The sequence below is a fragment of the Rhodnius prolixus genome, unplaced genomic scaffold, assembly GCF_049639745.1.
Source record: "Rhodnius prolixus isolate KJV_2025 unplaced genomic scaffold, Rpr scaffold_1, whole genome shotgun sequence".
NCBI lineage: Eukaryota > Metazoa > Arthropoda > Insecta > Hemiptera > Reduviidae > Rhodnius > Rhodnius prolixus.
In genome coordinates this window covers 40,868,121-40,892,224 of record NW_027411581.1, presented here as the reverse complement: position 1 = coordinate 40,892,224, position 24,104 = coordinate 40,868,121, and the positions used below count along the sequence as shown (strand labels likewise).

The following is a 24,104-nucleotide window of genomic DNA, read 5'->3' as shown; positions in this document are numbered from 1 at the left end:
ATTGATTGGGACATTCAAAAATTACCCTTACAGATAAATAAACTGATGGATACGGTGCCAATTTCGGGAATTATGTAAAAACCTCAGAAATCTAATCATTATATTTGCTCTTCAGTCTTACACATTTTCTCTTAGTGACTCCTTTATTTAATATCTAACCGCTGTAGTAATTACCTGCAATTAATGACCTGCTACACATTTTACAAAATTTTAAATTCTGGCAATGCTTTTAATATTACAGAAGAACACATTAAAAACCAATGCTCCATTCAGCCTTGCTGAGCAAATTGTTGATTGTGGAATTACAAAAGCGCGATGCCTGAGTGTTGATGAAGAGGATATTAGTGCGCTTTATTAAGTGGAAGATCCTCATTTCGAATACTGTGGTAACTGCTTTCATTTAGTTAAATGTAAATAGCAAATTAAAAGCTTGTACTTTCGTCCACAACATCAAATTTAGTAGTTGGACATTAAGTACTGCCTGAAAAATTAGGCGGCTGCATTGCTGTTGCCTTAGAAGATTCCTCGTGCTCCAGCTCGAAAAAGAAAAATCACGGTAAGAGGCACTAATAACTATGCAATTGATGGGCCCCCCTAGAAGATATATTTCATAAAATGTTCTCTTCCTTACTAGATAAAGGAAGAAACTCATAAAGGAATCTCTTTAATGACAATAAGAAATAATCGAAAAGAAAAGGAGAAAAACTAGTTTTAATGAAACCATTACAGAGTAACAGCAAAGTTAAAGAAAATTGTATCTGAAACGATAAAGGTCTGGAAAACGTCAATGGTTTTACCCTTAGAGAACAAGAGTCAATTTTCTTTAAATGTTGTTGCGTAAAGACTAACCAAACTGGAAAGGACTATAAAAGCCAAAGAGCATTTGCTTTGAAGAGGCCATGTAGAAAACGATCAAGAGGATGGAGTTGAAAGAAAGTCTAGTAGCTTCCTTGTTAATGGTACACCTCTCTGGAGGCAGTAACTTCAACTATTCGGAGGATAGATTAACTGTCCGTGAATATGAAATAAAGTAATGTATCCAGAAAGAAGTTGAACATTTTATAACCTACTGTGATTGCATTTAGGAAAATAGATATTCTCATTTTCAGGAAACATCCGAGGTATTCCACCCGAAGGTGCAATGCCCACTTCTAGGTTGTGTTCTAACATAAAGACAAGATTATTACCAAATTGTCGCCAATAAAAGCTGCTAGAAAGAGAAAATCTAATGACAGAACAGCCTGGCTTCATATTCAAACTATTTAGATTGAACAATAGACTGTGTAAGAAGCTAAATACAACAAACTGTACTAATATATTATTTTGTGAGGGATAAGTAGCAAAAATTAAGGCGGAAATTTGTTTTATTTTGACGAAAGAACTTTCATTTAAAAAAGAAACTCTCGTCGAATATTAGATTAATAAAAGTGCATTTATTCTTTATAACAGATCATATCATAACAGATAACTGTGGAGTATCCCATGCAGTAAAGATGTTTTAATGTAATTGACACCAAATAAAATTGAAAAGGAGAGTAATGTTACCTCCTGCCGATTTTAATGACAAATTATCAAAGTCTGTTGATCTATTTCATTATCTATCTAGCACTACTAAGGATCTTGGCGTCATCATGTATGGTGAAATATTATTACACTTATGATCAAATAAAGCAATAAAACCTTAGGTTTCCATCGCGCCACACGTTTAGTGATACTAACGCAGTTACAATCGGTTACACTACATTTGCTAAATCAGTTTTAGATCATTGTTCAACCAAATATTCGCTTACCAATCTCCTTACATCTGCTGAATAGATGTATCAAAACAAAATTTTCTTTCCTGATTCATTACAGACAAGCTGGACTCTTCTTACGAACAATCAACTTCAATATCTCAACCCGAAGACTATTTTTAGTAGAAGAAATAGAAAATCAGACTTTTATTCATACTTGATTATCTATCCGTAATTATTAAAACATAAAATTCCAATTTAGTAGCATTGAAGTCGACTAATAACAGTTACTATTTGAAAGCCATTCCTACCAATTGGACGTAAAATTAGTTTTACTTCTCGATCACAAAAGTAATACATAGCTAAACAAAGTCTGAATTTTGAAGTAGTTGGACAATAAACCCCGCTGGGTAAAAGAGATTTCTTTACTTTATCTCCTTTCATTACACCAATTTTGATTTCTTTTGGGTTACATTAAGAGATTCCAAAAATTGATCTTTGAGCTATTATTATTTTAACTATTAAATATATAAAGAAAAATAAAGTTGCATTGTTTGTAAAAAAACTGTCCCGGTTTCTATCGTCAAATGTTTTTAATATATTAATTATCTATATACGAGGGTCGTTTGAAAAGTCCGTGCAAAAATAAAAACTACTTAATTTTTTGGGGTAAACCTTTTTTATTTTTCAACATAGTCTCCTTTTAGGCTTATACACTTCGTCCAACGCTGCTCTAGTTTGTTGATCCCTTCCGAATAATAGGATTTGTCCAAGTCTGAAAAATAGCCATTCGTTTCTGCAATCACCTCCTCGTTTGAATAAAATCTTTTTCCCGCCAGCCATTTCTTCATATTGGGGAACAAATAGTAGTCCGAGGGAGCCAAGTCTAGAGAATAGGGGGGATGTGAAACGAGTTGGAACCCTATTTCCATTAATTTTGCGACCACAACTGCTGAGGTGTGAGCTGGTGCGTTGTCGTGATGGAAAAGGACTTTTTTGTGGGCCAATCATGGGCGTTTTTCTTGCAGCTCGGTTTTCAAACGGTCCAATAACGATTAATAATATGCACCTGTAATAGTTTTACCCTTTTCCAGATAGTCGATGAGGATTATCCCTTGCGAATCCCAAAAGACAGTCGCCATAATCTTTCCGGCCGAAGGAACGGTCTTCGCCTTTTTTGGCGCAGATTCCCCCTTGGTAACCCATTGTTTAGATTGTTCTTTGGTCTCAGGAGTGTATTGATGTATCCATGTTTCATCCACAGTGACGAAACGACGCTTAAATTCATGCGGATTCTTCTGGAACAGCTGCAAACCGTCCTTGCAACACTTCACACGAGTTCGTTTTTGGTCAAGCGTGAGAAAATCACTCGACTTCCTCGATTCAAACGAATGCCAAACCCAAAGAAATAGACCGATCTGGTTGAAACTTGGTGTGTGTTCTTCCAAGAGATGCTACTAACTAAACATAACCTCGATACGCGCCAGTAGTGCTATCTCTCTGACTTTGCACGGACTTTTCAAACGACCCTCGTAAGGCAGTATTAGTTTTATTTTTTATATCTTCCACATTCAAATGTTTTGTAATATTATTTTTGTCATTTTTGCAAATATTTTCCTTATACTTCAACTATCTAATGTTATTTTACTTTGAGTGTATTCAAAATATTTGAAAAAATAAATAGACAAATATAAAATGAAACCCTTTCAAAGCTAAAAAAATTAAGGAAAATTCTCTAAAAGGTAAAAGGATGCTAGTATTGGTATTCACTTTAATGAATATTATTCCGATATAGACTCATATTGGATATTGATTTTTTAAGAAATTAAAACATATTTTGTGGGTACACCTTAGGTATCGTAAAATGTTTCCCAGATGAAATTTCCAAATAAAAGAGGGGGGAAAAAACTATTGATTTATGATTAATAAGATCGATTGTGAGTCAGGTCACTTCAATAGCGAAGATAAATTAATATAATTTTATTAAAACTACGCGCCACGGTAGCCGAGCGGTTAGAAGCCTGCAAAGCTAATATTTATTGTGGTACTGGGTTCGATTCTCAAACTACGACTTCGATTCTATTTAATGTCGAATAAGAGATTTATAATAAAGTATGTTGCCAAGTCGCCTCCGTTTTCATGACACCTGTTTGGTAGTTGGTTGTTTACGGTTAGGCTTTACCCCGCCTACGTAAAATAGGCATTACCTTACTTTTATTTTGGCAAAACTCCAAAGAGGTGATGACCTTATAAGATAGTGTTCGGCTACTACTGCCCTTGGTACAGTGTTGCCAGGATGTTACCATTAAGGCTTGAAATGTTGGTTAGATGGGTACATTCTGAAAGGTTCACACTTTAACACTGTGTTGTGTTGTAAAGCAACTTCAAATAGGTAGATCAGGTAACATTAAAAGGAGGTAGTAGCCATTGAGTGGTCAGTTTGGGTCAGCACTCAGCCTTCTGAATCAGCGCCATCCTTGCTGTACCAACAGAACATCACTCTGTCCCTAATTTCCCCTCTGCTGCGCGCCACCAGCACCTAATTACTCAAACAATTTTGTTTCTCACCCACAACTGAACACAGGTCAAATATACACAGCAACCAAAGGTCAAACTAATTTTAACGTCTATTTTTATAAAATACTGTTACAAAAATAAAAACACCGCAGTTCTTGTATTAAGTCCCCACAAACATTTAATGAGTGCATACTTAGATAAAAGTAAAGTAACATTTATTTTATATCAAGCAGGCTTTACGTCTAACTAACATATGAGGGGTCGAGGACGGAGACGATTAGCAAACATGCAATGAATTCTTTTTATCAACCGTTAAATAAAATCCAAGGCCTATAGCGAGAATCGAACCCAGCAACACAACACATCTTAGCTTTGCGGGCCTCGCCTTCAACCGCTCGGCTTCCGAGGCGCCTTACTTAAAGAAAAATGTCTGATTTAAAAATTAGATGAGAAATCCTCATATTACTCTCTCTCTCTCGACACATTTTAGCTACACATTAATTTCTACAAAATTAAATTAAGAAGAAGAATGCAGATGCTGCACAACCCTAAATTACATTTTGCTACTTACCTATTTCATATTACTTAATACAGGTATTAATGACACTATGTATTTAGATAGATAATACCTAAGCAAAGTTTGAGTGGTTAGTGCACTTGACTCCTACTCGCACCCATCTCTTACATTTTCTCTAAATCCTTACAGTGATTGACGCTGTGTTCTGGAACAAAAAAACTACCCGGAGGCCCACAATGCACAGAAGAAGGATCCAGGCGCCAAAAACCACAGTTGTTGACACTCCTTAATTAAAAAAAAGGTAGTAATGAAATTTGTAGATCTATTTATGTGTATTATAGTATAACCAAGTTAAAGAAAATTGTTAAGGCATTTACACATTTATGGCTGTAACGAGAAGAAAACTACCCAGGCGCTAGCAGTGTACTGAAAAAAGAGCTCCTGATGGTACATTCTACTTCCAAAAATAAGTAAAAACGCCTAATAATATAGAATTAAAAGCTGAAAGGAAATTATATCAGATTTTAGAACGGAAGTGAGATCAATTGTCGAGCACTAGTAACCTTGTAAACAGAGTTGGAAAAGTTAGTTTTCTTTTGGGATCTACATTAGCGGAAAACTTTGCCAAAACTTTCAAGATTTCCCTTAAAAAGGAATATCTCAAGGATTGTATAGGATAAGAGGATTGAAACTGACTTAGAAGAACGAGTAAGAAGACTTTGTTGCAAAGAAAAGCAGTATGGTAGCGTTTTGATGACAAAAGCAACGGATGACAAGAATTCTTAATACTCCAGAAAAGTTAGACAATAACTCTACAATATGTTCTCTTCTTTCTTAACTCTTTGCACGAGTACATTCTACTTCTTCACTAATACCTAAGTATAATTCTCTTTCTCTCCAGGGAACGAGAATATTTTGTATCCAAAGAAGAGTTATAACCTCTTTAGAAATCCTATTTAACTTTCTGGTATTACGCCAAGATTAACTGTTCAACGTCACCACTAGAATAATGTAGGACAATTTAAACAAAGCTGATAAAATGTCAATTTTTGGACAATTCATTGTTTAATTAATAATAATACAAGAAATTTCCTTTTTCATTCAAATTCAAATTGTGATTATTAACAATGGATCCCATTCTTTTACAGAAAAAGTAATTTTGAAGTACTAACTTAATGCCAATTTAAATCACGAATTCATCAGTTTATGATCTACCTTTCAAATGTGCTATAATTCCTGTTTTCGGCCTAGAAAAACGGCCAGGGACCAGCTTTATTACCAGAAGTCCTGCTACCCCGCAATTTAAAATATTTACTTTTTTAAATAATAATCTATATATTACCACTAATTCATTTAGTGAATTTTATATTTTTTGTAGTTATTTCAAAGAGTGAAGTCAATTGATGAAAATAGCGGTCTTTCTTTTCAAAATTAAATCACCAAACCTTCTGAAACAGAAAGTTGACTACATTTTATTGATTTCCCGAAATAAAGCTGAGAAATTTCATTGACTAAATGGTTAGCATTTTAGGCCTTAAAACTGGAGGCACTTCTGCTGATATGCGCTTTCCTTCGCAATCTTCGTGGTGCACATCCTTTGGTGGCAATTTTTGATATTCTATAGCCAGGTAAGTCTTCGTTATAAGATAGGCCTTCGTTTTAATCTTTTGATTTTGCCATTCTTTTGACCTGGCCCAAGCAACCATCTCAGCCTAGCGGCATCTTTTGATTTCATAATTTTTATTTAAGCAAGAAGAGATCCTCCATTACCAATTTCTAATTGTCGGGCCATAAAGTTCTGCATTTTTTTTAAACAAGAAGAGATGATGATGATTATCATTATTATTATTATTATTTAAAGGCGTCAACATCTCTTTATCAGAGCACTGCCAGCTTCCGGAAAGTGTTCTCTCGTTACACACTTCACTGTCCATCACCGGACCAATGAGCTGTAAGAAGCTCTTAGGAAGAGAAATTCCCAGGGCCGGTAGCTGCATTAGACGATTAAAACATAGCGGTATATTATTTAACTTTGACGAAAAAGATATAGTTTCCATAGTTAAGAGAAAAATTTAATAAAGGTTAAAAGGAAAGATATGTGCTTCAATTTTCCTTGTGAACTTTACACATAATTAGCTACATGTTTTATACATACAACTTTTCCCTTTTATAGCTTGCTATCCGAAATGAGGGGAGTTTCTCATTACTAAATAAGAAAACAACATCCTTGTTTAGCTGTTCAATGGTAGATGTTCCTCATGCATATGAAGGAAAAAAAGGAAAAAGCTTAGGATTTTTACTATAAAATAAGAAGATAACTTTATTTTATAAATCTTTTCATAAATGTATTAAGACAAAGAACACAAGCAGTAACCGTACTGTGATTACCACTGTTTACTGTGGGACTTAGAGGACATTTATTTTGTATGCAGTCAGTTTAATAACTTCTGTTTGTATTTAACTTTTTCTTTAATTAAATTTCATGGTCATCAGAGTGATTCATATTAAAAAAAGGTATTTACGTACTCCTATTTAGAAGTTGATGCGCCCATAACAACAAAAAAATCTTACTTCGAACTACTAACTTCAGTTTTCCAGAAAGAATTGAAACTATTAATGATTATTGTATTAATTATTGTTCAATTAACGTATCTATTGACAATACTTAAAATAGTTACAGTTTAAGTAAGAAAACTTACCACTAAAAGTGATAATTGTAGTAACTATGAATTCTGTGAGTGGCATGAAATAGAATTGGTTGTCCGCCAAGAATATTTTTATAATATCTTTAATTAAAGTGCGGAAAGATCTCCTTGGTATATATTCAATTAGTGTGGCGTTTCTACTAACTCACCTAATGGTTCAGAAATATGTTAAGCGGCGACAACCAACTTTAATGGATGTATATTAACAGCTTTACGATCCTTCTTAATTAGATACAATTCTGGGAACATAAAATAAAAATGATTAGGGAATATATTAATAGTGATGACGATAATAATGAGGTAATATTTTTTTTTGCCTTCAAGATTTATTATTTCTTTTAACCTCTGATCTCTGTTTTCTCTTTTTTGCAGAAACTTAGTTAAAAATGTTATTATATCCTTAACTAGCAACTTTGATGAAATGTTCTTTAAACTTAATTCATAAACTTAATATACACTTAATTCGGCTACTTTTTTCAATAAAGCGGAGTATGAATATTGGTAATCGTAAGACGTTATTGGAAAAAGCCGAAGCAAGCAGAAAAAAATGGAAACGGGCTGAATGGGCTCAATTAGGTTCGAAGGGAACGTAGGCTTCATTGAGCCCATTATGACATTTTGAAAGAAATTAATGGATTACTTCAGATGGCAAAGTTTTACAATTTAACAGAGACAGCTAGCAGCTTCGGCTCATAAATAACCTCGTAAGTATTCTTGTAACAAAGAGAGTTTTTGCTGGGAATATTTGAGTAGCAACATATCCGGAAATCAGAGGTCGTGGCAATATGTTTTTGGTCAAAATCGACGAAACTTTTTTTTTTTATTTATTTATTCATTTGTCCTTAAGGCCTGAGCCTTTTACAAACGGAGTTTCAGTAAACAAATTATATACATAATATAATAATTAAATGAAATGATCAAACTTGATAATAAAAGTAAACTAAAAAAAAAAAAAAAAACAATATCATTAATGAAATTAAACTAAACAAACAAAAAGTAATAAAAATAATAAAATAATATTTACAGATTCTGTCTAAAGGAAGCAAAAAAAATATAAAACCTTTTTAAAACACAAAAACAAAACTTTAACAACTGAAATTATTCGTTTAGTAAAAATGATCTTAACTTTAATACATTAAACACGTAATTATATACAATAAATAATTTTGATTTTTCGCAACTGTACATTAGTTCCAATAGATCTCTTTGTACCTCAGTGGGCAGATTACTTTTAAAATAATAAATCCTTGTGGAGGCGTATAGAGGACAAACAGCAAACAGATGCGAGAAATCCTCTTCTACGTGCATATCACAAACTGTGCACAACAATTTACAATTTATGATGTGAATGGACTTCTGTAAAGATATTTTGATAAAATATTTATTAGAAGTTCGCATCTGAGCAATCAACCTAGTTACGCTGAAGGGTTGTCTAACATTAATATACTCTTGAGGTACTCCAGCCAAGAGTGGTAGGCTATTGTAAATATCACTAAACCGGGAATATTCAAGAGATTGCCTGTCCAACTGGAGCAAATTAGTATGAAGTTTTGAAACTATTTCTCCAGCAGAAAGTCCATTGAGATCAGCCGCTTCAAAAGAAACACCATATTTGCCCAACAAAACTCTCAACTGAAGAAACCAGTTATATTTCACAGGAGCAGTACTCAACTCCAAAAGTCTAAAAAAACAGATACGCGGCAATCTTGTGCTCTCCATAGATAATATATTTTTAATCCAACCGACAGTAATCTTAACAATTTGCAGCAAAACATGAGTTATACCGAATTCAGTTCTAATAATATAATCGGGGGTGTTTCGAGATAATTGGAATAATCGCTTATAAAAGTTCAGATGCGCCCTTTCCAACAAATCGACGTATCTTAAACTCCAGACTTGAGCCCCATACAACATTACACTTCGAGCTATAGCATTAAATACCCTCACTCTCGAGACCCAACTATCACATTTTGATTTTGTTAAGATATTTATAACTGATCCGGCAGCGATATTTGCCTTGCCAATTGCTGACCTAGCAGTCTCTAAAAACAAAGAAGATTGGTTGAATTGCACGCCCAAATAGACAAAGTTATCTACAGTATCTAGCATCACATCATCATAAAAAAACTTATACCTTTCAGCCCTCAGTCTTCCCTTGTGAAAAATTACAATTTTTGATTTTTCAGTATTTACTTTTAAGCCGTTCAAAACACAGTAGTTCTTTAAAATATCTAATTTTTTGTTTAAATCAATGTGAGAGTCACTAAGAATAACCATATCGTCTGCGTACAAGAGTAAGATAACATCAGATTTACCATCTATGTTAATACCCCGAGCGTTATTATCCCGAAAGAAGTTCTCAATATCCGCAATGAAAAGCGAGAAAAGAAAAGGACTAAGGACCTCCCCCTGCATAACCCCTTCAGACAGAGGTAATTCAGAAGTAAAATTGCCATTTACCTTAATTTTGAAAGAGGCATTTTCATACAAGTTCCTTAATATGTTAATTATTTTGGGAGAAATTCCCGCAGAGTGAAGCTTGTGAAATAGTTTAGAGTGGGGCAGAGAATCAAATGCTCTTTTAAGATCAATAAAAGCAGTAAAAATTTTCCTTTTTGGCAATCTTAGATGACACTGAATCACTGTACTAAGTACAAAAATATTATCATTGCATCCCCGACCCGGTCGAAAACCATTTTGACATTCTGGAATTACTGCAACCTCTTGATCCCATATTAACAGTCTGTTCAAAATAATTTGCATGAATATCTTAAGAATACAATTAGCTAAACAAATGCCTCTATAATTACCTAAATCAAACTTATCTCCTTTTTTGTACAGCATAAATTGAGAAACTTGAGACCACTTAAGCGGGAGAACCTCACTGGAAAAAACTTTATTAAACAGAACCTCCAAATACAGAAGCCAGTTTTGAGGAAGGTGTTTGTAAAATTCATTTGAAATTTGATCGGGTCCAGGAGCTTTAGAACTTCTACATTTTTGAATGCTTTTCATAATTTCGTCATGAGTAATTGGGGCGTCCAGTATAGGATGGCCGACACCGAAGAATAGGGTACTATCATAAATCCTCAAAGGATAAATCAATTTATAATAATTCTCCCAAGCTTCAACACTAATAAATGAACATAACGCTGGTCTAAGCCTATACTTATTTATTGTTCCCCAAAAAGTCCTAGTGTCTTTTACGTTTGCAATACTATCTAGTAAAGATTTTTGAAAAGATCGTTTTTTATATTTAATCAAGTTTTTATATCTTGCTTTAGTATCTAAATAAATTAATTTCAAGAAATGCACAAAATTGGCGCGTTTACAAAATCGTAAAAGTTTCCTAACTTTAACCTTCATTTTCTTACACTCTTCGTCATACCAAAGATTTTTTATATGAGTTACAGTAACATCCCTTCTGATCAACTTGGCAGAAAACATACCAGTTTGGCTAGCAGATTCCATTAAGGCTGAGTACAAATTTTCATAAATAGAATTTATTGTTTCTTTATCAAAATTGATACATATTCTGGGCGAAAACAATAAGCAATTAATAAACACATCAGCTTTATCTTTATCCCAGGCAATCACTTTTACAGAACTTTTAGGATCATAATTGCATGGCGAGCTTGTATCACTAACTATGACACAATTTAAACTGACTATAACAGGAAAGTGATCCGATCCAGATACAATACCTAGAACGTTCTATAGAACGAAGCGTTCTACCGTTTACTAACACAAAAGAATTTAATCGATTCGAAATCGACGAAACTGTCACTTTTTCAAAATCACTTTTCCAGTTTTTTAAGATTTTTTTTTACAATTTTCTTTAACTTGGTGTACTAATGTGAATGTATCTGGTTTTATAAATTTTATTTGAACCATTTCTCATATTAAATTTGATTAAAGTTCATTTGGAAAATAATATTGGGTTGATTCCACTCTAATGGCCATTTTCGGCAATGAATGGTTCTAATTCTTGTGAAGGACGGTTGAAGGGTGGTGCTTAAAGAAAATAATTTAATCAGAATTACCTTTTCACTCAATAGATTGTTCCATTTTTCAAAAATGGCTGCCATACTATTCTGTATACTCTGTACACAGACGTAGTGTCATAACTAAACCATTATCATTTTTTAGAAATATTCGTTTTAGAGAAGTTTGAAGACAATTTTTGAGTTATAACCTTGAAGATAAGAGAATGACGTGGCACCAATTTGTTTTAATTTGACCGGCTAAACTAATTATTATTATTATTTGTGTTCTTTTTAAAGGTGCACAACATCTAAGGTCCTTCGCACCTGACAATGTTGCTGAATGACACTACACTAGCTCATCCTAAACTAAAACTATCATTCTAACAAAAAAAAAACACTCATGCATATAAATACATTCATCCAAATAAATACAATCACACACATTAAATCTAATCGCGATTAGTGACGGAGTACTTGATATTCCTCGCATCACATTAATAACCTAATCTAAGATAAAACATATTTACATACTTTCATAATTAGAGACTAGCATAGTGTCATATGAGACTATATAAATCTATATCTTTTAGGTATTGCAAGGCTTTCCTTGCATTGTCTTCATTATCGTCCAGGATCTCTTTCATGCTATTACCCATGTATAGCTTCCGCCTAGCCCATGTATATCTGGTACATTCTACGAAAATATGATGGACGGATAGTAGTACATTGCAGTACATATGGGTTGCTGCTCTCCTCTAAAGATGTAGCCATGGGTTAGCATCGTATGGCCTATTCTTAGTCTTGCAAGTATGACTTCTTCGTGGCGGGACTGTCTACTTGAAGTCATCCATTTCAATGGTGTGGATTTAATATTTCTCAGCTTATTCATTAATGGAAGTGTTTCCCATTCCCGTTTCCATAGCAATAAGGCTTGGGTGCGCAGATAAGCCCTCAAATCCAACGGCAGAACATTTTCCTTTGGGTTACTTATTAAGGCTGCATTCCTAGCGGCCTTGTCGGCGATTTCATTGAATTTAATCCCTGAATGTCCGGGAGTCCATAGGAAAACGACTGTTTTTCCAATTTCAGCACAAAGATGCAGACGTTTATGCACGGTCTAGATGAGTAGGTTGTCTGTATCCAACTTACATATCGCATCCAGAGAGTTTCGAGAATCTGAACAAATTAGAAATTTCCTCTCAGCGGAATCTATTATGTGTTCTAAAGCTTTGAAAATCGCAAAAAGTTCCGCTGTGAAGATACTAGAAATATTGTTCAGTGACCAGCTGTAACTCCTTCCATCTATCACCCAGGCCGATCCCACTCCAGTAGCCGTTTTAGAGCCGTCAGTGAAAATTTGCTTATAATTCACATACTTACTTCTCGTCCTTTCTAGGAACTTATTTCTATAAACGTAAGGAGGCGTATTACTCTTTATATACTTACTAAGAGTATAATCTGTTAGAGGCCTATTGAGTACCCAAGGTTCGATCTGGCAAGCCTCCGAGTTTACTGTTATAGGAATCTCGATATTATTTTCGGTACAGAGATTAGCAAAACGTATACCTAGAGGTTTGCTGTTGGTATATGTTCTGTACTTATCCAATAGCTCCGGCGTAAAAACGGTTTTGTAGCACAATTGGTTTTCCAGTGGTAATAACTTCGCTACATAATTACATATTATAACATTTCTTCTAGTTGCTAACGGAGGTTCTTCGCTTTCCGCGTATAAACTGTTCACTGGACTAGTTCTCAACGCTCCAAGCGCCATTCGGATTCCTTCGTTATGTATTGGATTTATTATTCGCAGTAAAGAATTTCTTGCCGAACCATATATTATACTGCCATAGTCTATCTTCGAACGGACGTATGCTTTGTAGGAATTCATCATACTATGTCGGTCCGCTCCCCATTTTGTCCCTTTTAAGACTTTGATTGCATTCAATTTCCTTATACATCTTTGCTTTAAATCCTCAAGATGTGCACGCCAACTTAATTTTGCGTCTAGAGTTAGTCCTAAATACTTGACTTTACTTTTGCAGGGAATTATTCTACCTTCCAACTTCAACTCTACGGTTGGCTGAGTTTTGCGAAGTCGGTGGAAATGAACGCAAATACTTTTACTTTGTGAGAAGCGGAGACCATCTAAACTAAAACTAGAGGATAAATTGTTTCCCTTACAGTGATAACTTAGGAGACGGGGGCGAGAACAACAATTTCAGCAGGAGTAAAGAACCAGTTAGGCGCCACGGTAGCCGAGCGGTTAGAGGCGAGACCTGCGAAGCTAATATGTATTGTGGTACTGGGTTCGATTCCCGGTCTTTAGGCCTTGGATTTTATTTAATGGTTAATAAAAAGAAATTTACAGTAAAGTATGTTTGCTAGTCGCCTCCGTCCACGACACCTAATTAGTAGTTGGACGTTAAGCCCCGCCTGAAAAAATAGGCGATTACTTTACTTTACTTTACTTTTAAAGAACCAGTTCTGTTAGCACGATCACTGTCAGTGCTCGCTCATATTGCCTCAGAAATACCACATTTTTTGTTTTACGAACATTCTTCTCCAGATTCTGTACAGCAATAATAATTAAATGAGCAAATTAATTACATTTACCGTTAAACAGTTTTTCATTGAAAAGATTACAAAAGTAAAGATAATTAATTATTAATTAATTCCGACATTATTTCCTAAAAATTTAATGTTTTGCTTCTCTGAATGAAATATATTATTAGCAAATTTTTTCATCATGAAAACCACAGTTTGAATTCACCGTAGATTCTATAAGGGCAGACCAGAAAGACTACGTTACTCTAGTTATTATTTCAACTTACAATACCTTTATTATACATTCAGAACTAAAATTATATAACAGCTTTTTGGAAGAATTGGGGGTTTTCCCTGAAATTGGCACTTTATTTCCTTTCTTAACCTCCATTTTTACTTTCTCTCAGATTAAAGTGAAAGTATCATTCAAGATGGGTAACCTAAGTTAAGACCAATTCTCACACTGCTGCATTATAAAATAATATAGGTCATCAAAAACTATTGATAAAATAATTACTATTTTATATTTTTAATAATACTACTTGTATTATAACAAGTTTCATCATGAAAACCATGGTTTGAATTCACCGTGGATTCTATAAGGGCAGACCAGAAAGACTACGTTACTCTAGTTATTATTTCAACATACAAAAAACTATTGGATTTTTTTCTTGAAAATGTACAAGTTGAGGAATCCTTCAGATACACCAAAAATTCGTTTCTACATCTATCAATGTTTTTAAGATTAACAAGAAAAATTGGAAAAAAGGCGACTATGTGCATTTATGGCCTATTATTATAATTTCCAGTTCATTTGTAAACAAAATATTCAGCATTTTCAGACTTATTTTAAAACACCACTTTTTAAGTCTGTCAAAGCAACAGCGATGTTAACCGTACCAATCACAGCAGTGAACTCTTATTTTCTTATTTTATTTTAATTTTATATCAATTTACTTTATTTTATTTTAATTTTATATTAATTTACTTTATTTTAATTTTATATTAATTTACTTTATTTTATTTTAATTTTAATTTACTTTATTTTATTTTAATTTTATATTAATTTACTTTATTTTAATTTTATATTAATTTACTTTATTTTATTTTAATTTTAATTTACTTTATTTTATTTTAATTTTATATTAATTTACTTTATTTTAATTTTATATTAATTTACTTTATTTTATTTTAATTTTAATTTACTTTATTTATTTTATTAAAAATTGGAAATTTTAATTTATATATAAGCAGTGCTCTCAAGCAGACGGCTTTGCCATTGCTTTATTTGTTTTTTAAATCTACTTTGGTTATGTAGATATATTATGTCTCAATAAAATAATAATAATAATAATATTCAGCATATTCTTTCTGTAATATTTCCAAATTACGGTCTTCACGCGCAAAGGAAAATTTAGAAATCTCTAGGGGAAATTAGGGATTTATACATTTTATTTGATTCAATCAAACCTCCTTAAACTTAATTAAATATATATTAAAAGGTTTTATTGAATTTAATGTTGTCTTTGAACTTCTATTGATAATTATTGCAACGCCACTCTCAACACTCCAAGAGCAACCGTAATCAAGTTTAGAACTGTAACTATCCGCTGTTATCTTTTTCTTTTTTAGGTATTTCTTTCCCCTTTTTGTTTTTAATTAACTAAAAATAAGTAAATAAGCGTAGAAGATATAGAAAAAAAATTTTTGCTTTAATGAAACAAGGACGACGCGTTCTCAAGGCAATCCTGATCTTCTATGACGTTGGTGGGGTAAATTATTCACAATAGTTTCATTTAGTTATCATTTATACATGCTTACAGACATGTATACCAAAGTGTTGGTAATTCTAGCATTGACTGTTTATTTTTGTTATGCGGCGAAGAAAGTAACAACTTATACAGATAAATACGATAAAATTGATGTCGATGCCATATTAAATAACGAAAGAGTTCTAAAACGTTACATAGATTGTCTTATGGATAGAGCAAGATGTACCCCAGATGGAACTGAATTAAAAAGTGAGTTTTTAATTGTTATTTTATAATATTTGTATCAAAATATTTATTTAACTATTTTTTACTTTCTCTCACTTCAAGCAGATTTATGAATTTTTAATGGAAACATCTTTTTGACCAGGAAGTGTGTATGTTAGTGTTTACGCGTTTGTGCTCACCGTAACTTAAAAATACAAAATCTCAAAAAGTTAAGTTTTACATTTCGATTAGGGCTACTAGAGAAAGCCACGATAGTTGTGTTATCAACCGAATCGATCAGCTGATAGAACTTACTTGAATCGATTTTTCAATGATTTTGTTTTTTTACATTTTCAAGAAACCGGCTCTCAAAATTTTACAGACAAATTTCATAAGTTTTTGCATATTTTCGCCCAAAATTTCTTCAGCAAATATTTTCTTATGTAAAATGCGATGAGAGAATCTCATTTAAATGTTTTGTACTAGACAATTAAATATTTTTTTTATTATTATTATTTAATTCTGATATTGTTTAAAAGAAATTAAACTGTTCTTAAAAGAACAGTAGTAGGTATAACGTAGTTTTATAGTTGAGATGATTTTTATTTAAAGATGATTGTGCGTTTGTAAGTGTTTATGTGCGTATGTGGTTAGAAGCGGCATCCGTGGGCAGCCAAATTTTAGATAGCGCTAGAATCTTCTTCTTTTTCCTACTTTATTTATTCTAGTTAGATATATTTTTTTAATTCCATTTTTACAGTTAACGGAAAAATAGGTGCCTGCCCCCACACGAGTAACGGATTTGGAAAATAGCTCCAACGCTCCAACGATTTTGTAGTTATTAGAGAAACCTCCCGGTCATTTGAAATTCAGTTTTCCAAGAAAATTTTCGATTTAGGTTCTTGTGCCTAGGCTTTCCTATTGCACTAGCTTGCTCCGCATACAATGTTAATAATAATCAAATTTGAGACTGAATTTCCAAATACAAAGAACATCGGTTTTTACAATTTGCTAATTTACCAAATAGAATTATCAGTTTTTAAAATTTTCTCGCAAACCAGCAGCCTCGATTTTACTTCAGTATTGCCCAGTGATTACTAACAAAAAGTAAATCTACAACTTTTACTGGAAACATTATTGCCAGAAGTTGGGTCAAGAGTGCTTCTCTGAGGAAGTATATGTTATATCTACTTTATCTGAATTACAATTAACTCAAAGTTGAAATATGGACAGTATTAGTAGCAATTTTGCAGAAAAGTAGATTAAGGAACAGGTTTTCTCCTAAAAATAAAATTCTTAAGACAAATATTTTTGTTCTTCTTTTATTTCAAAACAATATTAACTTTAAAAAACACGCCTCGTATCTCGAACAATATTTGTTAATGTGTGGTGTACACCACAAATTCAAAATCGGACCCAAAATCAACGAAATTTTAAACATTCCAACTTTCCTTGTTAACCTGTGTACTCCCAAAACTCAGTTAACTCCTAAAATTCTGATGGTCCTAAGTTCTGTTAGTCCTGAACTCGGTCATTCCGGAATAAACTTGTTTTAATTATTCCCTGGGTGGTTTCCATTAAATTATCTTAATAAACGTTGTTGTAGCTGGATCTGGCGAGGTACTTTTATTATTATTATTATTATTTATGGCTTGTCCACATCTGAAGTTATTGGCGCCCGGAGCTTTTTCCAGTGCACTGACGGCCTCCAGAAAGTGTTCTCGCGTTACAGACAACACTGTCAATTACCGGACACTGAACTGTAAGAAGTTTCTAGAAATAGAAAATTCGAACCCCGGATCTCCGCGTGGAAATCCAATATGCTAACCGCATAGCTAATCCCTTCTCTACGAAGTACTATGTACATAAAAATTTGTAATTTTATATATTTATCCTTCTTGGATAAATCAACAGTTACATGTCCATTAGACGATGAATTATAATTGGATATTTACACATTTTGATTGGGTACTTTAAATTCAAGGTACTGGAAATAAACAATCTGCGTAATGACTTTGTTTTGTTTGTATCGATTAAATTACAAACAATGCTTGTTACTTATATTGTAATACAACGATAGTAATAATTTAGAAATTGATTTAATCGGTAATTAGTTTTAGATGTATTGTAATTTAAAAAGCTATAAACAAAATTACTAAAATTATTTTGTTTTCACTTCTCACATTCACATTTTATCGCCTGCATATTTCTCATTGCTCCCTGCTTGGCAATATCTCGGAGGATTGTCAGCGGACAACTGCTCCACTCTTGTGCTCATCTTTTCCCTTCATCATATTTACTAGATGCTAATTTTGCAGTTGTAAATTTTTCAATAAATAAGTAAATAAATAAATGAAAAAGTTTCCACTTCTCGCAATCTTAATCTGATGCATTTCTTAACTTATTTTATATTACTTTATTTAAGCCATCAATGTGAAATTAGTAGAGTTTTAAATTTTTGACGTCCATACAAGCGGTGTGATGTCCAGATGTGTTGAGAGTTTTTTCTGCCAACTAAGCTGGCAAAATAATCGGTGAAAGCAAAATCTTGGTAATTTCATTTAAAAAATCATTATCTGGTGAGATTCAAGATCCTCAAATGAAATGCATTGCCTTTTTGCGTTGTTCTCTGAAGTATTCTAATAAATTTCTTTATTTAGAAACTTCCTTGAATTTGCAAAGGTTTAGGTTTTTTTACTTGAATATATATGTATACTCGTATTGTGGACTGGAGATTTGGTGTCCAAGGCTTCCTTCAGAAGGTTATCCAATATTTTATTTTACTCTACTTTCTATAAACGATGATAATGATATTCGTAATATTATTTCGAGCCCAACTCCATTCGGGTACGTTTAATACACACAATATTCGTCAGCATTAATTTTAAGAAATTATGTAACTTTAAAATTTGGCTCCACAACTTTAATCAAAACTTGAGACCAAACCATATTACCGAAAAACATGTCAGTAAATGTTGGGTGATGGTTCGACCCTGATATTTATTCACTAAAACTTTTATGGTAAATTTGTAGGATCATTCTACTGTAAACAAAAAAAAATTCAAGGCAGTCAATTTTAAATAAAATTGGGATTCCCAGGCATCAATTACCATCAAACTCGTCATGAATTAATTGGATGTTTGGTAAAAGTTACAATAAAGTTCTAATAATTATCTGGAACTTCCCCATTTTTTGAAGAAAAATATTAAACATGTTCAAAACTTCAAATCATAATCTTTCTTTAAGGAAATTGTGTTTCATGGAACTAGCCAGCCGTTACAATGTTTATTGTACTTTTAATTCATTTTTGTTTTTTTAAAAATCTTGCATTAATATTAGTATACGAGAAATTAAGTTTTATCTTCAAGTTTATGAACTTTTTCTACATCACAAAGCTCAAAAAGTTTTAATTAATTTTTTAATTTCTTAGAAAATTCGTTTTTGTTCTGAGGAGGGATAGAGACACGGTTCGACCTAAAGTCTGATTAAAGTTTCATGTACGGTACCAGAAAATGGGAGTTTGAAGAAAATGAATAAGTTAAAACCATGTGAATTGCAGCAAATGAAGGTCGTGTCCACATGAGATCTTTTCTTTAATTAATCAAAAAATTTAGCCTACTGTAGGCAAGACAAAAGGAATTAGTTTTAAATTACTACTGATAGTAGAGGTTTTTACTTAATCAAAATACACTACCCAATGACTCGTTAAACTAAAGAGATCTTAGATTAATAAATTGAATACTCTAGGATTTTTAGGATGGCCACTAATCCAAGTGTAGCGTATTAAAACCATTCCAATTTCCAATCCATTATACTGGGTAACAAATATAACTTTAACAGTTAAAACTCTATGGCCTATTAATAAAATAATTTATTTCATAGCCAGTTTAGCATTTTATTCAGCAATTTTCAAGTATTATTCAAGGACAAAACGTTTACTGCAAACAACGTTTACCATTAAATTATTAAAAAACTTCTAAATACGTTCTTTATGCTATCTCTGAGAATTCTCATTATTAAGCACTAGTAAATATGAGTTAAAACAGTAAATATATTGAAGTAAAAAATAATCTTCTAGAGGTGTGAAAACTTCCTCAGTAAAGCTAACAAACTTTTTATTACTTTTACTACTGCTTTACTTTTTTGTTCCGGAGAAGTATTGTATCCTATTTAAATAAATACCAAAAGTAACTAATGATACCATTTCATGTTTACTTAAGCTCTCCCTTACAAGTGCCTTGACGGGCAACAAAGAATATATATTTATATTTAAATAACACCACATTTTCAACTACCTCCCTACAGAATTATTTTCAGGAATACTTTTAACTTAAACTCTGAAGAACATTGAATATATAAATTTTATATAAAATATATAAAAATTTAGACATTTTTCTTTTGTTCTAATAAGCAATAACTTCTAATAAAGCAGCAAAAGGTTAACATAATAAGTTAATGTTAGCAAACTATTCTATAACATTAAGAAGGCAATCAAGCCCATTTAATTCAAAGTTATCTAAACATCCAACTACCAGATGATGTGTTATGAATAGTAGGGGCAGAATCACTTACCTTACTAATTAATGTTTTTTAACTAAAAAAATTAATCACTTGCGGGAATCTAACTAAAGATCTCCCCATTACATATCCTCACACAGACCAAGCATCAAACCCGCCACCCACTAGCCTTTAGTTTAAAAATAGTTTTAACAAGACTTACAATAATAATAATACAATATGTTGTTTTCTTTGATTTCAGAATACATACCAGAAGCTTTGGAAACAGAATGTGCGAAATGTACAGATGCTCAAAAAAGATTTGCTGGGAAAGTAATGTCTTTTCTACTGCTAAATAAACGTAATTATTGGAATCAGCTTTTAGGGAAGTATGATCCAAATGGAAAATTTAGAAAGAAGTACGAAGAGGCAACCCTTGAAGATGAAGATTATTCCTCTTTCTACAATGAATAATGGTTATATTTATTAGTATTTCTTGGACCAACTTAATCTTAAAATTGTGTATATGATTAAAGATGAGGTAGTCCTCAATTCTTGAGGTTGTATATTTTTTCGAATAATTCTTTTGTAAAGTGACAATATTAGGAGAAATAAATTTATTTATCTGGCATAGGCTTTGTTTTCATTGTTTTACAGTTTGTTTTGATTTCATATTTTGTTTGGTTAAATAATGTGCATAAACCTGTTTAACAATAAAATATAAGTAAACATAAACTAGATAATGTTATACATTATTATTCCTTACCCTACTAAATCTTTCAAATAGTACCCCTTAATTAATGATAATTAATAGAAATTGGGTGTTCTGTACAGTATACTTAATTAGTTAATGTGCACATGTTGAAAACTAGGCTTTACAAAATAATATCACTTTAGCAAGTTTTTGAACTCTTATTTATAATTTATTCTTTCCAGCCATTTGCATTAAACAATAAAAACTATTTTATCAGAGAAAATGAACATCCTCGCTTTTTTAGTTCAAAATGAAAAATATGAAGGATCTAAGTTCATAAAAATAAATATTATTCCATTTAATGAAATCTTGTGATACTACAGAATTTCTTATGTTGGCGAAAATATTTTTTAATCCTGAATTTAGCAGGAAAACATTGGGAAAAAGAGAAAGAAAAGGAGACCCCAGCCTAAACAGTATTATCTTTTTTTAAATTTGTTTATTTATTTAGCAACTATCATCAATATACAATAAGCAAAAGAGATAAGATATAAGGACATAGCGCTAATACACATGCATACTTACACGCGCACATGCATGTGCGCCAAGAGACATGAGTGAAGTGAACGTCGGCCGTTCAGTGATGGAAGCCGTTAGTTCGCCACGTTGGCAAGATTACGCAGCAACCATCCTAGGGGATCGCCGTTATATATAGAGATGGTCGAGTGTTCATCGCAGCTTTAGTCGGCGATGTGGATTTGAAGGAAGTGTTCCAGTGGACATGTGGATAAGAGGGTTGTAATGTTGTTGACTGAATAGATTTGAGTGGAGTTTTGTGTGTCAAGATTAGGCTATTTCAAAAACGAGAGGAATATTAGAATGTATGAGGAAGATTAAAATGTATTGTGTGATTGGAAAAGGGAGCGTGTTCTTAGAATTTTAGATTGCAAGGTTTGAAGTCAGTTGATGTTCGATTTTTTGACGCTTCCGTAGAGTTGTATTCCGTACGTCCATACGGTATATAGTTTTCTTTGGTTCCTCAGGGTCAGTTTAGAACGTTTGTTGAGTAGTCTTTTTAACATTTTATACTTCAGACTAGAGTCAATTATTTGGGGATTCTATGTTAGTCGTTTGTCGAAATGTACTCCGAGATATCGTACTTGGTTAGTAATTGGTATAGAAGTATTGTGGATGTGGAGAGGAGGGAGAGTTTTCTTGTTTAGAGTGAATTCTATGTTTTTGGATTTCAATTAATTCACTTTGATTTTCCACTTTTGCAGCCAAGGCTCGAGAAGATTTAGGTGCGATTGGAGTGCACGACTTGCTTTTACAGGTTTCTATATGAGGGGAATTGTAGTCGGATGAGTTGGTAAGTCGGTAGTGTAGAGTATAAAGTAAGGAGCTTCCTACCCTACTATCTAAAAATATATTTTTAGAAATAGTATAATATTTACGTCGAAAGTAAAGTTGAAAAGAAAATTAATTATGTCTGCCAATTTTCAATTTATTTCACTTTCTTCCAATAACTAATATTTTTAAAATTAAAAAGTTTAATTGGAATGAATGACTGCTAGATATTGTCGTATTCCTGTTTTCTATTTTAACAGTTTTCACCACTTTTCCTTTGATCTTGTATTTTGCTCCTTTAAGTACCTGGAAAAAACGACTTTCTCTTTTTGCTATAATTATCATTAAACTTTCCTGAAGCTTAGAATTCACACTAAAAGAATAATCGACATCAATATTTTACATGTTAATTTCTTCAATTCTTAATAAAATGTAGTTCTATTAAAGCAAGTGTGAGGCTACAGCTCCCCCAGAAACCACAAAAATAATAATCAATATTCTCTGGATTAAAATTAAAGTAATAGACCTAACATACGCTCAAATAAAACACTTCGAATTACCCTTTAAATAAAGGATCAAAAAAAGCCGTTCTGCACAATCGCACTTCCAGAGGACTGATATTTTTCTAACTGAATTTTGGTTAGATGCTTCATTCTCATATTATTCAGGCGATAGAACGTTACATTAATGCGCTCGAATTTAAGAACCGAAGCTTAAGTAACATTTCAAATAAGTGTTTATTGTAGTTGGTATATACTAAGTTAATAAAAAGAATCATTGGATTATTTTATTTATTTTTTTATAATTTCACTAAATTAAACCTTTCAGCGGGCGCGCCCAAAAAGTTACAAAAACGGGCGCGCTTATCTTACAGATAAACTTTGGTATTTTTAAGTTTTCTATCAATAGAAGAAATGAAATTAATTAAATAACATCTATAATTATTAATAATGGAGTAACAAATAAAAAAAGACTCAGAAAACGACAGTACTTTTTATTTTTTACAAGCCATTAAATGTAATTTTACAATCACCATGTTCAGCCATTAGACTTTCTAAAAGTGTTCGCAGTTATTTCCTTCTCGTATCTGAGATATACAATGTCTTTTTCTGTCCGTAGAAAATAATATTCTTATAAACAATGTTGAAAATAGTTCAATTTGATGAACACGTATAAAAGAAAAAATATAAATGATAAGTCAGGAAACTTACTCGAATGGTCGCGAGTATATGTCAGGCACGGATCGGCAATTGCAAAGAAATGTACAACCCCAAACAAGATAAGATTTTTACTGAAGGAAACTAGTCATGAGAGTGTAGCATTGCTTAAAGGACAGCATCCTCCGCCGCTCCGTCTCTAAACTGCGATTATTTTAGTTTTTTAGTCTAAGTTTGTATCTGTGAGATACGCGCGCCTGCTGGAAGGTTAAACAATGTTTGTCTGCTCATAAGAGGTAGGTGGATGTAGATTTATATTTATTTAAAAATTAAGTATTTTTTTGGCAAAAAAGTAATTTAATTAAAATACTGTTATTTATTTTTAAATACTAATGCACGACCTTTCGGCCAGGCTGTTTCCAAGGTGACAA

General features: G+C 32.4%; 1 protein-coding gene across 1 annotated transcript; it reads left to right on the top strand.

Moving 5' to 3' along the window:
- Positions 1 to 15,827: 15,827 nt before the first annotated feature.
- On the top strand, positions 15,828 to 20,949 carry LOC141448453 (allergen Tha p 1-like). The gene is made up of 2 exons (XM_074116816.1): positions 15,828 to 16,023; positions 20,738 to 20,949. The coding sequence occupies exons 1-2, from the start codon at positions 15,828 to 15,830 to the stop codon at positions 20,947 to 20,949; spliced, it is 408 nt and encodes a 135-aa protein (XP_073972917.1).
- Positions 20,950 to 24,104: the final 3,155 nt, after the last annotated feature.

What these genes read in the sequence shown, in the direction of transcription:
- LOC141448453 (XM_074116816.1), top strand. Translation starts at nt 15,828, where the DNA reads ATGTATACCAAAGTGTTGGTAATTCTAGCATTGACTGTTTATTTTTGT. An exon ending in AGATGGAACTGAATTAAAAA is followed by an intron (nt 16,024 to 20,737) that starts GTGAGTTTTTAA and finishes CTTTGATTTCAG; the next exon opens with AATACATACCAGAAGCTTTG.